General features: G+C 39.6%; 2 protein-coding genes across 2 annotated transcripts in view; both read right to left on the bottom strand.

Moving 5' to 3' along the window:
- Positions 1 to 92: 92 nt before the first annotated feature.
- espn (espin) overlaps positions 93 to 14,230 on the bottom strand; it is a 37,147-nt gene continuing 23,009 nt past the window's right edge. The window contains exons 12-16 of the mRNA XM_080899371.1: positions 11,079 to 11,224; positions 10,404 to 10,820; positions 3,007 to 3,085; positions 2,258 to 2,279; positions 93 to 1,914 (exon numbers count right to left, since the gene is read on the bottom strand). Coding sequence (XP_080755497.1) covers positions 1,770 to 1,914; positions 2,258 to 2,279; positions 3,007 to 3,085; positions 10,404 to 10,820; positions 11,079 to 11,224 — 809 coding nt within the window. The 3' untranslated portion in view covers positions 93 to 1,769. The remainder of the gene's footprint in view (positions 1,915 to 2,257; positions 2,280 to 3,006; positions 3,086 to 10,403; positions 10,821 to 11,078; positions 11,225 to 14,230) is intronic.
- On the bottom strand, positions 6,414 to 8,459 carry LOC308406574 (espin-like protein; the record flags this gene model as incomplete). The annotated part of the gene is made up of 1 exon (XM_080897655.1): positions 6,414 to 8,459. The coding sequence occupies one exon, from the start codon at positions 8,457 to 8,459 to the stop codon at positions 6,414 to 6,416; it is 2,046 nt and encodes a 681-aa protein (XP_080753781.1).

The following is a 14,230-nucleotide window of genomic DNA, read 5'->3' as shown; positions in this document are numbered from 1 at the left end:
ACGAAGCACACATTTTCTCTTTTTTTGGTAATTTAAGATTTAATTTCTTCAACTTTAACAGTCTGAAAATATGATTACACATTAACCAATATTCTATTCAAGCAAGGCTGAGACATGTATTATAATGCAATGTGGAAACAATGAGGTGACAAAATGCTGAGGGTCACTATGTACACAGTTTATATATAAAGAAAATCAAATGGCAATGACATTTACACCATCCTCAATTTCAATATCATATGGCATCCGATGAAAGTGAATTAGAATATATCCAAGTGATCAAACAGTCCCATGATATTCATGTGACATCGTGTGCATACTTGTAAAAATGTCCATCCAACAAAAATGAAACATCATGTTTTTAACCACCGGACAAACACAGCATGATTTAATTTCATTTAAGAGCTTTACTCTCACTTAAATTCCACTGTGCAAATGCGTGAACTGGTAAAACTTGCAGTATGTATGTCTCCTCAGTTCTGCCGAAAGTATTCAACACAGCTTTTCCAAATTTCTATTTGTTGGCCAAACTGTGCCCAACAGATGTGCGAATCATTAAGAATACTTGAAAAAGAAAAATCAGCTTTTTTGTAGTCACTGGTGTCGACTACTGAAACTGTCGTTTCACAAAATTTGTATCGTGACTATGTGTGTAAGCAGATCTGCTCATCAAAGATTTAGAGTCCAGGTTAGTGGGACAAAGACCGGAACATGACACAGGACAAAATGTTGTCTTTTCTCTAACTTTTGAAATATTTAGTGTGAAGATGACGACTGCTGTAAGTTGCCGATGTGCATTTCTTTTAAAGGCTATGCTCACATAGAGGATGCCTAGTAAGACTTTCTGTGTCTTTTCTTTTCTTCCTTTGAGAATATCCAGGAACCCCTGGGTCAAGTATGCTTAACAAAACAACACAACTTGATACGCTTTATGCAACACATGCACACAACATGTAACATTCGTGCTCAGAACAGCTTAAAGTTTAGGTCACACACTGAAAAATCTCATTTGGATCCTTTTATCCTTTTCCAGTGAAAATCAATCTATATCATTTTGCATTTTCTTTTTGAAAAATAGGATATTTTATCATCTTTTGAAATCCGCTGAGAAAGCACGACAAGCTTAACTACGAGACGCTGATACGTTTGAGCAGAGATTTTGCTTTAAAAAATTGAAAAGAATTGCAACCGTGGCAGTAAAACGCTTCTATGAGACTGGTACAAAAATGTCATGACTAAGCCATGATGGAGATGTAACACTATCTACATATAGAATGCATTAGCTGCTTCATGAGTATTTTTTCCCCATTCATTACATAAAGGTGAGTGAGTCTGGCATATAGGCTTAAAAGTAGTCTCTTTCTATTATAAGTCTGTTAAATGTTCTAACTTTTGTCTAGTCTAGTGATTTGCAGGAAAGCGGATAGATGCTAAGTTCAGGACACATACATTTATCCGGTCACAAGAATCAGTGCATCTCAGAACTGTTGTTAATGTTAAAAAAATGAAGAAAAAAAACAAGATTTTGTGTCAATAAAACAGGTGCAGGGTCATCCCAAGCTGAGCCTCAGAGCCCGTGTGGACAGCAGCAGCCACAGCATGGCCCTGTGTGTCTGGAGGCCAAAGAGTAACACACAGTTTAAAGGAAGACCAGCTTTTCCCCTGTGGACCTGTGCAGTGTGGGATGCAGGATCAGGGAGGGGGAGGCATTGGTATAAGTTGGGGTGGGGAGCGCTGCAGGGCAGAGGATGGGGAGATGATCCTGTTTACTATTTGGGTATATCCCCTTTCTTCAAAATGAGCTGCCGCTGCCAGGGCGCCAGTTTGGTCTCGTCATAGCCTAGGTTTCGTATTCGCTCCAACTCCGTCTTCTCCTCGATCTCCTTCACCTTTTTGGCCTGCTCCTCTTCTTTTCTACGTGCACCCATAAAGGATAATTCACAGTAGTTAGAGTTGTACAGTAAATCTTCAGTTTATAGTTGTTACTTCTAACATATGCAAATGACCACATCTCAAGACACGAAGCACTCAGAAGCACAAACCACCACCAAGGCATCTCACTTTTTGGGCAGTATTTACTGTTAAAAGAATAGTACTGTATTTTCTGTATATTAAATTTTTTTTCTTTGCTCTTTTTAAACGTAATTAAAGAAGTTTTTAATCCATTGATCTCAGACTCACAGCACCTAACAAATTTCTCATTCAACACATTTTGTGTTACGTGTTGTATAAAGCAGAATGAATAAAATTTTCTTACCTTTTCTGTTCCCTGTCACATCAGGAGATGGTGAGCACAAGAAGACAAGGTTTAAATATCTTAAACAGCAACAGCAGTTAATTCACAAGTTAAAGCAATTAAATGATAATTTTAACACGTGCAAGTGACAAAATAGGAAGTACACTTTATACTCTAAACATCAAGTTCAAATTGTTCAACAATAAATGTCACAAAGAAGGCTAAAGATCGCACAAATCTTGAGGTAAAGCTGAATTAGTCAATATATTTTTGCTTCCACTGGAGGAAAAAAATGAATGAAACCTTTCATGTAAAGTTCTCGACTCTTTTACTTCTTCCAGGCTCTGATTTATGGATTTAAAAACAGATACAAAACTAGCCTTTTACTTTTAGTGCATATGAGCATATGACGCACCTGCAGTTTTGATTAGGTCCAACATTTTCCCAATGCAAACACAAAAAATACATTTAGTAAGCTGGGTATTTCTGAATATTTGCAGAAGAGCAGAAGAGCTTCTTGAAATGCAAATAAACAGTAAATTAATAAAGAAGGCCTGCAATGGCAAGAATTTAAAGTGCTTTCCTGTGAAAAAAAAACTCTCTAGTAACAAAACCCCCCAACTGGTTGGATGTTTTGGTGGCATCACAGCCACTAAGTGTTTTCTGCCAACTTATTCCAGCCCAGAGCGCCTTTATGTCATCCATTTGGGTTAAGCACTACTAACCTGCCACCAAAAATGAGATGTGCTGAGTAACACTGGCTACTCACCTCTCTTCATCCATTTTCTTCTTCATCATGTCTCTCCTCCAGGCTGGCATTGACGCCAAGCGTGCCGCCTCCTCCTCAGCCTGTAAGGGGACAGAGGGGTCCGGGGAGAGACAGAGATAGGGGCCCACAGCAGTCAGCAATGAATTTGTACTTTTAAAGTATCTTCTGTTGTGAGGAGACTTGTGTCAAGTTTAAGAGAAATCGCGAGTGCAAAATGTCTACTACATGTATTTGGTAAATGTGAGCAAGTTCTTCAGTCAGTTAAGTAGCTAACTCTGCTACAGACTTCACTTGCATCATCTTGTGTGCAACCTTCTTCTTTAAAAAAGTAGTAATCTCAGTCTTCACCTTTAGGTTAGCACACAGTCATGAACAGATGTGCCCCATGAGATCATTTTTAAAATATCTGGTTATAATACACCTGGATATAATAATAGATGTGTTAACATTTGAAATATTTGGAAATTACTATTGAGTCTATTATATTAAATTAAAGGTGATATTGAGATGATTTATGTCGGTAGCACTGCATAAATCATCACTAAAGCAGGCAAGCACCTGCATAAAGAACAACTGTAATGAAATGTTAGTCCAGTCTGTTTGTTTGTGCAGATTCTCAAACGTCAGTTTTAAACAAATGGCCTTTATGTAAGACTTAAGAACCTAAACAATGGTAACCCAATATAGTTGAAACTAATGTATGAATTCACCAAAACAAACAGATCTCACAAAATGTCTGCTTCTGCTGTTTGTTTAAAATGAAACAAAGCCTTTGAAAAGGACAGTGTTTTACAGGATATTCTCTGTGTACACATATGGTAACTGGATCCCTTTTTTCCCTTTCAGGCTGTAACTGGAGGTGGAGTGGGAGAGAAAGAAGGCAGCCATCTTGGAGTTCTCATCTTCGCCCAACTAGACACATTACCCTTCTGCATTCATTTTACTGAAGGATTTCACTTGCCCTAGCCAGTGTGAATCCAGGTAAGATTATCTATGGAATTAATATTTAATGAGTCCCCTGGGAATTTTGCCTCAAAAAAAAAAAAAAAAAGAAAAAGAAAAAAACATGGAGAAAACAAACCAAAATAAACAAATTTACACCGCCCCCCACCAAAACTCTTCACCAAAAAGTAGCTGATAGTAGCTATTAAAGGTTTAAACTAAGTGTGATCAAGTCAACTGGCAGTTAAGTAAGAGTGACAGTTAAGCCAACCAATTAAAAAAGAAAAAGCTGCAAAATACGAATTAAGCAGCTCTCTTGATGGGCTTAATAAAGTTTTTTGGTTTTGTGGGCCATATTTGTAGTGTCAGTGGACATCCACAAGGGTCAGAACACACAACCCTTTGCTGTGCCTGCATACTGTTTGGGATTATAACAATTGTAGGCTATTAGATTTATAAATTTGGAAGTGTGAAAATGACATTGTATTATTAAGATGAAGTTATTGCCTAGACTTTGCTGTGCTAGCAGCTATTTCAATAATCAATAATAGTTTTAGGTAATTTTATTGAATCTAGCATTATTTTTTGTCTAATGAAAGAAAAATAAACAAATAAACTGTAGTTCAGTCAAGACTAATTCTGTTGATACTGTAATTACTACAGCAACTTGACCTCCAGTTCCATATATGCAAGAGCGCATTGTGCAAGCTCAGCAGATTACATCATAGTCTATTATAGTTTTGCCCATCTGTTAAGGCAGTGTTGTTACTAACATCACTCTTTACTGCATTGTGTACGTGCTCCAACTCTGCCTGAAATATTGTGCAAAGGGGAAAAAGTTTGATAGAAAGTGGCTTTAGGTTTACCAGCTGACTGCCTTCTCGTGCGACCTGCAAGTTGATAAAGATTCACTGTAACCTCCTTATGGCTCCTGTAAGCCACAGATAGAAGGACAGCAGGGGGTGTTAAGAGGGTTATTCCAAGGTAATCTTGATGCAATAGAACAGACACTATGAGAATAGTGTGCAGTGTGCGGTTTATTGCATCGACAAGCACTGCACTTGAGGATTACACATTGAAGAGTGTGTGTTTGACAGTTGCTCTTTCATTGGTAAATCAGTGTCGTTATGTAAGTTCTCAAAAGGATGGAAACAATATCTTAGGTAATCTATTGTTTTGGCCTTTTTGCCACACAGGTGCATCAGTGCAAAAACTCCAAATGGTTAATTGCTGCTTAAATCTGCTAATCCCCAAAAATGACAGTTTTATTTACTTATAACACCAACCTAGAAACCAATAAATAGAAGAACATGAAATCAATTATGGAAACTCTGAGCCAATATTTGAAATATACTTATATAATAACATAAGCAAACAATGGAATAAACACCATAAAGCAGTTGTAACATTTTAATGTGATGTTTTATTTAAGTTAAAGCTTTGACTGGTGAATACTTTTAAATATGCTCAGAGAAAATAATTGTAACTTTTGAACCATTTTCACCATATTTCACCAATTCTGTAATGTTTATTAAAAGGCACACCTTATAAGTAAATAATCCACTTGAATTTAAACAAAGACATTTGTGAACCACTAAGTAGTTCTAAACTTCAAACCCACTAAAGACTGAGCTACTTTCTCTTTCAGTTCAAGCAAAAAGGAACCATTTAGACAGTAAGGCCATTTTCCCCTTCACTAATTATCAAGAATGAAGGTAGAACAGAGGCCAGATGCTGCTCACTCGCTGTCACTTGCTGTTTTTGTGTGAGTTCACTGGCTAAAAATGTGACAAAGAGGAGAAAAAGGGACACGTTTGATCATGTGCATAGAAAGAAAGATAAATGGAAATGTAACTTTTATGTAGCAAAAACTGTGTGCAATTCCATGTCATTTTTTAAAGTCGGTGGAATATATGGATGTTATCTATAGACCTGAGTCTGTCACTTAAAAGTGAGCCACATCTTCTTATGCACATTACTAATACCAGTGCCAATTAATCACCTACTGTATGAAAATGAGATGGGATAAAACCCTCACATAAACGCAGTCTGAAATATTCAGTGTAAAACAACTATGCAGAGTTTTACTAATCATCCCCATTACAAAGATGACCCAAAGAAACAAACAGCATTGATTTTTATGGCAAATCTTTTCCTTTTAAACTTTTTTTTCCTTTGTGTTTTGTGGCAATCAATCATACTTCGTCTGAAAAGCTCTTGGTTTCACACAATATGTGCATCTTTTGTAATACAATGCATACTTTCCTCCACTTAAACATACAGAAGCGGTAATGTTAGCACAGCAGCATGGATGCTCTTTGCTGCAGTTAAGTCCATTACGTGACATGACCTAAACATTAACAAAGCAGATTAGGTTCTCTTGTCAGCATGTTGCACTGTGCGTGCTAGTTTTCCACAATTGATCTTAGCAGTGAACCTTCAGCACAACCTTAGCCTACATAGCTATTAGATATCAAAAAGTTCAGCTTCCTTTTCTTTCCAAAAAGCAAAGCTTCGGTCAATGTATTTGATGATTTCCTCATTGCTGAACTCTTTAAGCTCATAGATGACTTTAATTGAATCTTCATTGGGTTCTTCTTTGGGTGGAGGTTTATCAACGTGGGGTTCTTCTTTGACTTTAACAGTAACAGGTTGGGCATCTTTCACTGGACATGGTGTTGCTGTGTCTGGAAGTGTCTCAACTTTAGCTGTTGCTTCAACATGTTGCACGCTTGCCAAGTCCTGCATGTGGTCCGGCTCTGAACCTTTCCCATTAGAAATTGCAGGCTTATTTAAACTGACATTCCCCTGAACACTGTCCTCCACTGAGTCCTTGGGGGGTCCCTGCTCCACACACTGACCATCGTGAGCCACAGCAGGTGACGAACCTTCAGAAACCCCCGAATGTGAGACTGGTAAGGAGGGTTGTTGTGATGGTGCAGGTGGTGCAGAGTGTGCATTCGAAAGTGGGAGTTCAGGAGGTGGTGGGTGGGATGGTGGGGGAGGGAGTGTTTCCTGCATTGACATTATGGACATGTCAGGAGACATGGAATGTAGCGATGCTGTCAGCATGCCTCCTCCCTCACCCGAGTCTCCAAAGTACTTGACTTTTATGTCCTCAAAACCATCCGCCCAATCTCGCTTCTCGCACTCAATTTCCTCCATGACCTCCTTGTGAAACTGCCTTATGACCTCCCATTTGTGGCTGCCAAGACGGTCAAACATCTCATAGCATAAAAGGTGTCGGAATTTCCGCTCACTTCGAGACATGTTCATTTCCAATAGCTGGAAATAGCCAAGCATGAAAAGGTCAAGAGTTAGGCTTTCATAGCTCACAGTTAACCCGTTGATGTGCGGCAGGAAATGCTGTGGCCAATAGATCATCTGAGCACGACTCAGCCGGCGGATCTGGCGTGTGGGCACTTGACTCATGATTGCCCTCCAGTGGCCAATCAGATTCCCTACTACCTGCTTTGATTTCATAAATAGGAGGAGTTTATCGTCTTCACTGTGCATCTCTCCACCAATCTGTGCACTAAATTGGCTGTAGTCCTCCCAGTCCACATCTAAATGATTTCGCCTCCTGCCAGTATATCTAGTCTGATAAGACTCAGAGACTGTATACTTCCGCCAATGTTCAAGGAACAGGAAGACAATTCTCTCTTTCCTCATTTCAATACATTCCTGGACATAGCTTAGATCTGTCTGCACCTCCAAGCTTCTTGTTAGTTGATCATTATTTAAAACAGGGTCTGCAGAAAGAACCTGGCTGAACTGTTCAATATTAGTTGGTGCCATTGCCTCAGAAGACATATATGTCTTAGGAGCATGAGATGCGGTGATAGCTGGTTCTTCAACAAGTGGTAAGACTGATTCCTCCACTGAAGTTAAACCACCATTGGTATTGGATTCCAGTATGGAAGCAGAGGAACAAGGGACCTCATCCTCACAGACTGTCTCTGGATGATAACTAGACTCACTTACCACAGGGAGTGACCTCTTGCGTTTGTAAACCCTATTTGCTTGGTTATCTGCAGACTGCGGCTGATTCTGAACTTCATAATTAGCCTTTAGGTTCTTCACTGAAACGCCGCACTGCTTTATTTCCTTTTCTACATCCTCTCTTGTTGAAAAGGATTGAGAGCGTCCCATAATTCCAGCTGATCCCACTGACTGACCTGTGCTCACATTTCTTGTGTCTTCTTGGGAATATCCAGGACATATAAGATCCAAGATGTCTATCTCTTTGCCTCCCAGAGTGGCAAGAAGGATAGCCATACTCTTTAGGAGGGTAGAAATCTTGCTGCACCAGGCTGGAAGATCTTCAGCTTTGCCATGCACCTGCTTTGGATTGACTGAGAAGTGCCCCTGATTGAGAGCAGCAGAAACTGGTAGAAGCTGGTGAAGCTCCTGCTCCAATTCACTCAGTTCCTTCTCGACTTCTGATACCTTATGCATAACCTGTAGGTTCTCAATTTGCTTCTCAATTCGGTTCAGGTCGGCCTCAGTCATCAGTTCACCAAATGGGCCCAAAATGGCATTGTGGGCGTGGGAGTAGTGCCATTCCAGAGGCTGGTACTGCCCAGTTGATGCAAACTAAATCAGAGGTCAAAGGAGACCAATAGGACAAGGAAAAAAAAAGGAGGAAGGAGGGAGGGATTCCTTCAGCTTGAATTTCCTGGTACGAACACACGCTTCAGTGCAAATCCATCCTAACACACAGGATTTACATGGATTTAGTGGTGCAATGGCACTGCCTGATTACAAGCATAAAGCTTTCCAATGGAATTTTGAGTCAAAGAACAGTGACTACTTTGTTGAGTTATATGCGAAATTATATGTTAGCTAGACCAATACTGGCATGCAAGAGTTACAACATGTTAGTATTTGTATTTTAGGCACTTAACACTGCAGATGTTTCACAACATTTGCGTAATGCCTCTTAAAAGGCTCTATTCTGTTTTTATGAGCCAGTGTTTACTTTTGTCTGATATTTTTTTATGCATCTACACAACACTTCTACTACAAGGACACTGACACTGCAAACCATTGGCGTTACTCTTTATGAGATCATGATCTGCTCACACCCTGCCAGCTTCTCCCCCCCCAAAAAAGATGTTGGGGAAATTAAAAAAAAGACTGCTACAATGATTAGATAGAGATGATTTAAATAAAAAAAAAAATCCTCAATGGACACAAGTTTTCAGTATTGTTAATATGCTATTTGTGTTACTGTTGGTATCAATAATGGTTGACTTGTAGTGTGAATGGACTCGGCATCACACCACTGAATCAGCATGTAAGAACTTGGAACAGCAAAACTCCACCATCAAACACCAGCCCACACTGTGAACCCATTAGTCAAGTGTGCCAAATTCTGTGATGGTTGTTGTAGCCAAGTATTCAATTCAGTGCACTCCAAAAAGGTCTGCTATTGGCAAGAAGTACAAATACGAACAAGAAACATGTGAAGAAATGCAAAAGAAGTGGATAAATAATTGAAAAATGTGAGAACAAGGAGATGATCATTTTGTGGACGTGAACATGTTTTCATGTGTTATTAGCTTATGTGTTACCAGTTTAATGTTTTTATCAAAAAAATGGAACTAAACAATTAAAACACTGCACGTGAGCAGTGTGTTTAAGCTTGTTGTTTAGTGGTGCAACATTACAATTCCTTAGATAGCAGTAAATTATTAATCAGTCAAATTTAATCAAGCATGTTACATACTACTAGGGTCCTTCTTGTATTACACAGGATTAGCAAGTGTTCAGATTGTTCCGGTACAAACATCTTGTCTAAATAGTCATAATATAGTGCTATGACTGTGCATCAGTGTATGCTGGCTGTAGTCCTTGAGAAAAATATGACCCCACTGAATGCTTAGCTTTAAACTAGCGACTTCTAAGAAAAGCTAACACAAAGAGCAAGAATGATCTCATGCAAAAATGGAACTAAATTAAACATGCCTTCGCACAATGCCAGTGTTCAAAGCATAGACAGTATAAAACATGGATGTAGTTTCTGGCTAGGAAGTGCTTTAAACCTGCTAAAAAGTCTATTTTTGCAAATCTTGTTCATACCATGTTTCAAAATGGCAGATTATCTGTGAAAATGTCTTGTGGTTGCCAGTGAGTATGTGGTTTCACAGTCAAAACTCCTCATCACATCCTTTTTATTCCCAAAATCAAGACGGTGATGGAGAAAACGCTCATCTTGAGGTTTCAAAACAAGACTGCAGAAGCAGTGGGTGATGTAACAGTAGCTACGTCCATCTTTTATACTGTCTGTGGTTCAAAATCACAAACTTCCACGCTCAAATCCAAGCAACAGCTATCCCCTTTGCTTTGCTCATGATCTGAATCTGAAGTCACTTCTAGTCATTTTTACTGTACACTGTTAAATTTATAGGCCCACAAATGGGATAGCTAATGACACTCAGCCATTATGCCTACCTTGCGTTTGTGCTCTTCTTCCTCTTGCATCTTGACCTGAAGCTTGCGCACCATCACCTGCCTTTTCCATTCAGGGATGGCTTTCCCTTGTTCATCGTGAGTAGGCACTAGAGCCTCAACATCTGTGAGGCTCGTCTTCCTCCCTGAATCCGCTTTTGCTGTGCCTCCACCACTGTTCCCATTGATCACAGAGTTGGAGGACAGCTGCTCGTTGCTCCCAGATGTTGACACGGTCCTGCCAGATCCGGAGCCAGCGGGGCTGGGGCTGGGGCTGGGACTGGGGCTGGGACTGGGACTGGGACTGGGGCTGGGGCTCGGATTGGTGGGTTGTGAGGTCACTGGTGTGCTGGTTGGCGGAGGGGATGGCGGTTTGGCTGGTGGGCTAGATGATCGACTCTCTGGAGATGTAGAGTTTTCCTGAAGAGAAATAAAGGCACAGATGGAAAAAAACAAACAAACAGGAGTCACATAAATTTTAACACATGTGGCTAAAAGAGAGTGAGATTTTGACTTTCACAAATCAGGCCAGAATGTGGTTAGATTCACATATAGTTCATTTAAAATAGAGAGCGTGACATCAAATCCACAGGTGATTGTAAAAACTGTGAGTTAACTTTCAGAACGATCCCTTCTGCATGAGTCACTGTCTGTAGCTAAGGAAGCTAAGTGACCTACATTGTTTCCTGTGGGCCCGCTGTTGGAAAACACAGTGGTGTAGCCTTTACTGTGAGGTGTGGGCTTGAGGCTCTTCCCTGCCTTGATCTCTGCCAGCAGCTCCGAGTTGTCGCCGGTGGGGGACATCATGTTGAAAGATTTTGCGCCTGCGGACAAAAGGACGGAGCAGGCAAGTGAAACCAGGTAGAAAGATTGAGCAGAGAGAGATGGATACAGACAGACTGAGAGAGATAGACTGATGAGGAGAAGAAGGGCTTGAGTGGCATTTCACTGTTAAATATTTCATCCAATCAGCAAGGTAACAATGCTGACCTGGAGCATGTTGGACAATGATGGGAGGTCATAATGGTATTCTAAACCTCACTCATGGATAAGCTAGATACGTTTCTTTTTAGATTTGATTACTCTGGTTGGCATCTGCCTTTATTCCTGCTGGGGTCGAATGTTTGCTGGAGACGTAAATATCGTTGGGCAACTGTTAAATCGGCCAACTGGAGTGAGCCAGGATTAAATGAGGATGAGCAATTAAATATACTTTCATTACAGTGAACTCAAAGAACAGAGACACACATTCTCTTTCATTGTCATCTGACCATTATCGTTACAGCTCAGCTGCTGTTAAACACCCTAAAAAGATATACATTCAGTTCCCGTTTACAATAATCTACTGAATGAATCCTTCAACAAATTTAACTACACTTCAACTTCAAACTCTGTTTCAATGCAATTGAAAATTAACTTCATTTTCACTTTTAAAGGAAAAATAAAATTGGTCCTATGCCAATCAGGCAATGTCAAAATATGCCGCTAATTTATGCAATTATACATATAGATCAGCTTTTCAAAATGATTATACTAACCATAAAGAAAACCATAAAGTACTGCATGCAAGCACCACTGCAGCTGTCGTTTGAGTTCTTAAGCAAGAAAACATTTAAAGTGTAAATGGAAAAAGCTCAAAGATGATGCTGTAGTGCACAACAAACAGTTACGCATATCTTTTTACCAGGATTTAAATGTAGAATATTTTGAAGCAAACGCACAAAAGGACACCTCACCTGTTTTTGCGAATGTTTTTTTCTAGGAAAATAAATATCCTCAATCCTTCATTGTTTACTCATCCTCTATGTGCAGAATGGAAAAAAACAAAACAAAAAAGAGTCCTACTGAAAAAGTGCTCCCTGTTGAGACAACCGCAATGCTCCGGCCGGACACAAAGACTCGCTAGCGTGCCACCCCACCTCACTCTCCCTGCTCTCTCTGTCTCTCTCGTGGGGAGGAGAGAACAGCTTTCCATTAAAGACCTATCATCACAGTTGGGGGAAATCTAAAGGAATCACCCGTAACTGGAAGTGACAGCCAGCCATTGGCAAGCCAGCTAGGAATTAACACACACAAACGCACACACGCACACACGCACACCGTGTTTCAATCCCCGGCTTCTCAGTGCCCACAGCCAGACCAAGATTCAGTTCGCTCGACCTGATAAACTGTTTCGAGACACATACAGCTGTCCCTCATATTTACTGCATCACATAGAGAGAGAAAGAGAGATAGAGAGAAAGAGAGAGAGAGCGAAAGAGCGAAAGAGAGAGAGATTTGCCTGTGTGTGACACCACTAAGCCTTTTTACAATGTGTGCTTGATTGAAACTGTGGCCTGTGTAAAGCTTCAGGATAAAAAAGAAAGAGCTGAAACACCTTTGACAGCTATTTAAATTCATTTTAAAAAGCTCAGTACATCGCACGAGAGGTACAAATCTAAAATATCCTGGGCTAAAATGTAACTAGATCAGTTGCACATAAGCATGATTAAATGCTTTTTCAAACTTAAAAACAGCTAAACAACATTAAACAGCTGTATCTTTCAAAAAAAAAAGACACATTCTAAGTTGGTGTGCTTGCAACTTTTTGAAAAGAGATTAAAATGTGTGTTTTTGAGTCTTTGCTAGTACGATTGTATTTAGCCTGGGATGTGGGTGGAGAGAGGGTGGAGGTTTGATGAAGAGACTCACACAGTGGGCAAACAGTGTGACATGTTCCTATGGCGTGTTGCTGTTAAGGTCAGCTATGACCTATGATATAAAAAGCAGGATCCTTTGCACCCTTACAAACAGAAAACCACAGGGACACAAACCTCTTCATTCAGCCGCCTGGTTTGTTGCTCCAAGATTAATAGAAGGTTTTTAATTTTATGGCCTGTTTATCACTACTGGTTAATTCTGTTGAACAAATCATTAGATGAAAATGTGCGCAGTACAATATAAAAGGTAAGCGGTTGTTCTCAATAGAAGAGCAACAGGACAATAAAGGACTCGTAACCATCGCCATTGTTGCAGCAGCATTTGGAATTTGCCACTTGTTCTGCTGCTGTGGCGACAACGAGTGTTTGAGCTGTAAATTTATCTTAAGCTCTCAAACGAGTTGGTGGTGTTTCATTTTATGACCACTAAACAACTTGTTTAACAGTGTCACGCGACTCATGCCATTAGCGAGCACACACCACTCTTTAGCTTTAAGTCTTTTATTGCTCTCCTACCATTGGTCGGCAGAAGGAGCATGAACAGATAGGACAGTTGGATAATTGCTGAACAAAGCGTACAGATAACATAAAGAGACTGTAAAAAGGTATAATTGTCACTTATGCTATAGCCAGGTTATATTTTAATGGTGCGTTTACTTACAGCTTTGTTTAAGGTAACAAAACGCCTCGCCTGCTGTACTTGTTACAAAATGTTTCTTAATTAGATTGTAATGTTGAATTTTCTGTTATTCTGTGTTTTATGTTGCCGTTTCACTGATTCTGAAATCTTAGTAAAAATCTTTTTTTTTTTATGTTGTTTTACCTGGAATACAGTCACTCTGCACTAATACTAGTCCTCACTGTATTGACCATGCGGCATTGGGTAAAAATAGATAAAAAAATGTAGGTAATCATTCAAACATTGCCTTTGTTAACAGCAATTACGGTCACATTGTACTTAAAAGTAAATTTCTTTCAGTTCAGTTTTCAAAGGGTGATAGAACAGCTGCTTTGATAAATTGGATACATATGGTTTGAAATAACATCTCATATAAAGTTATTTACATAAAATGCTATGGACAGGTTAAAATGCTCTAGAATTTAGACAAATGTTATAAAATGTCATGTAAG

Source organism: Rhamphochromis sp. 'chilingali' (assembly GCF_963969265.1).
Source record: "Rhamphochromis sp. 'chilingali' genome assembly, chromosome: 12".
NCBI classification, from domain to species: domain Eukaryota; kingdom Metazoa; phylum Chordata; class Actinopteri; order Cichliformes; family Cichlidae; genus Rhamphochromis; species Rhamphochromis sp. 'chilingali'.
The sequence above is the reverse complement of the archived record's forward strand: the minus strand, read 5'-3'. Positions and strand labels throughout refer to the sequence as shown.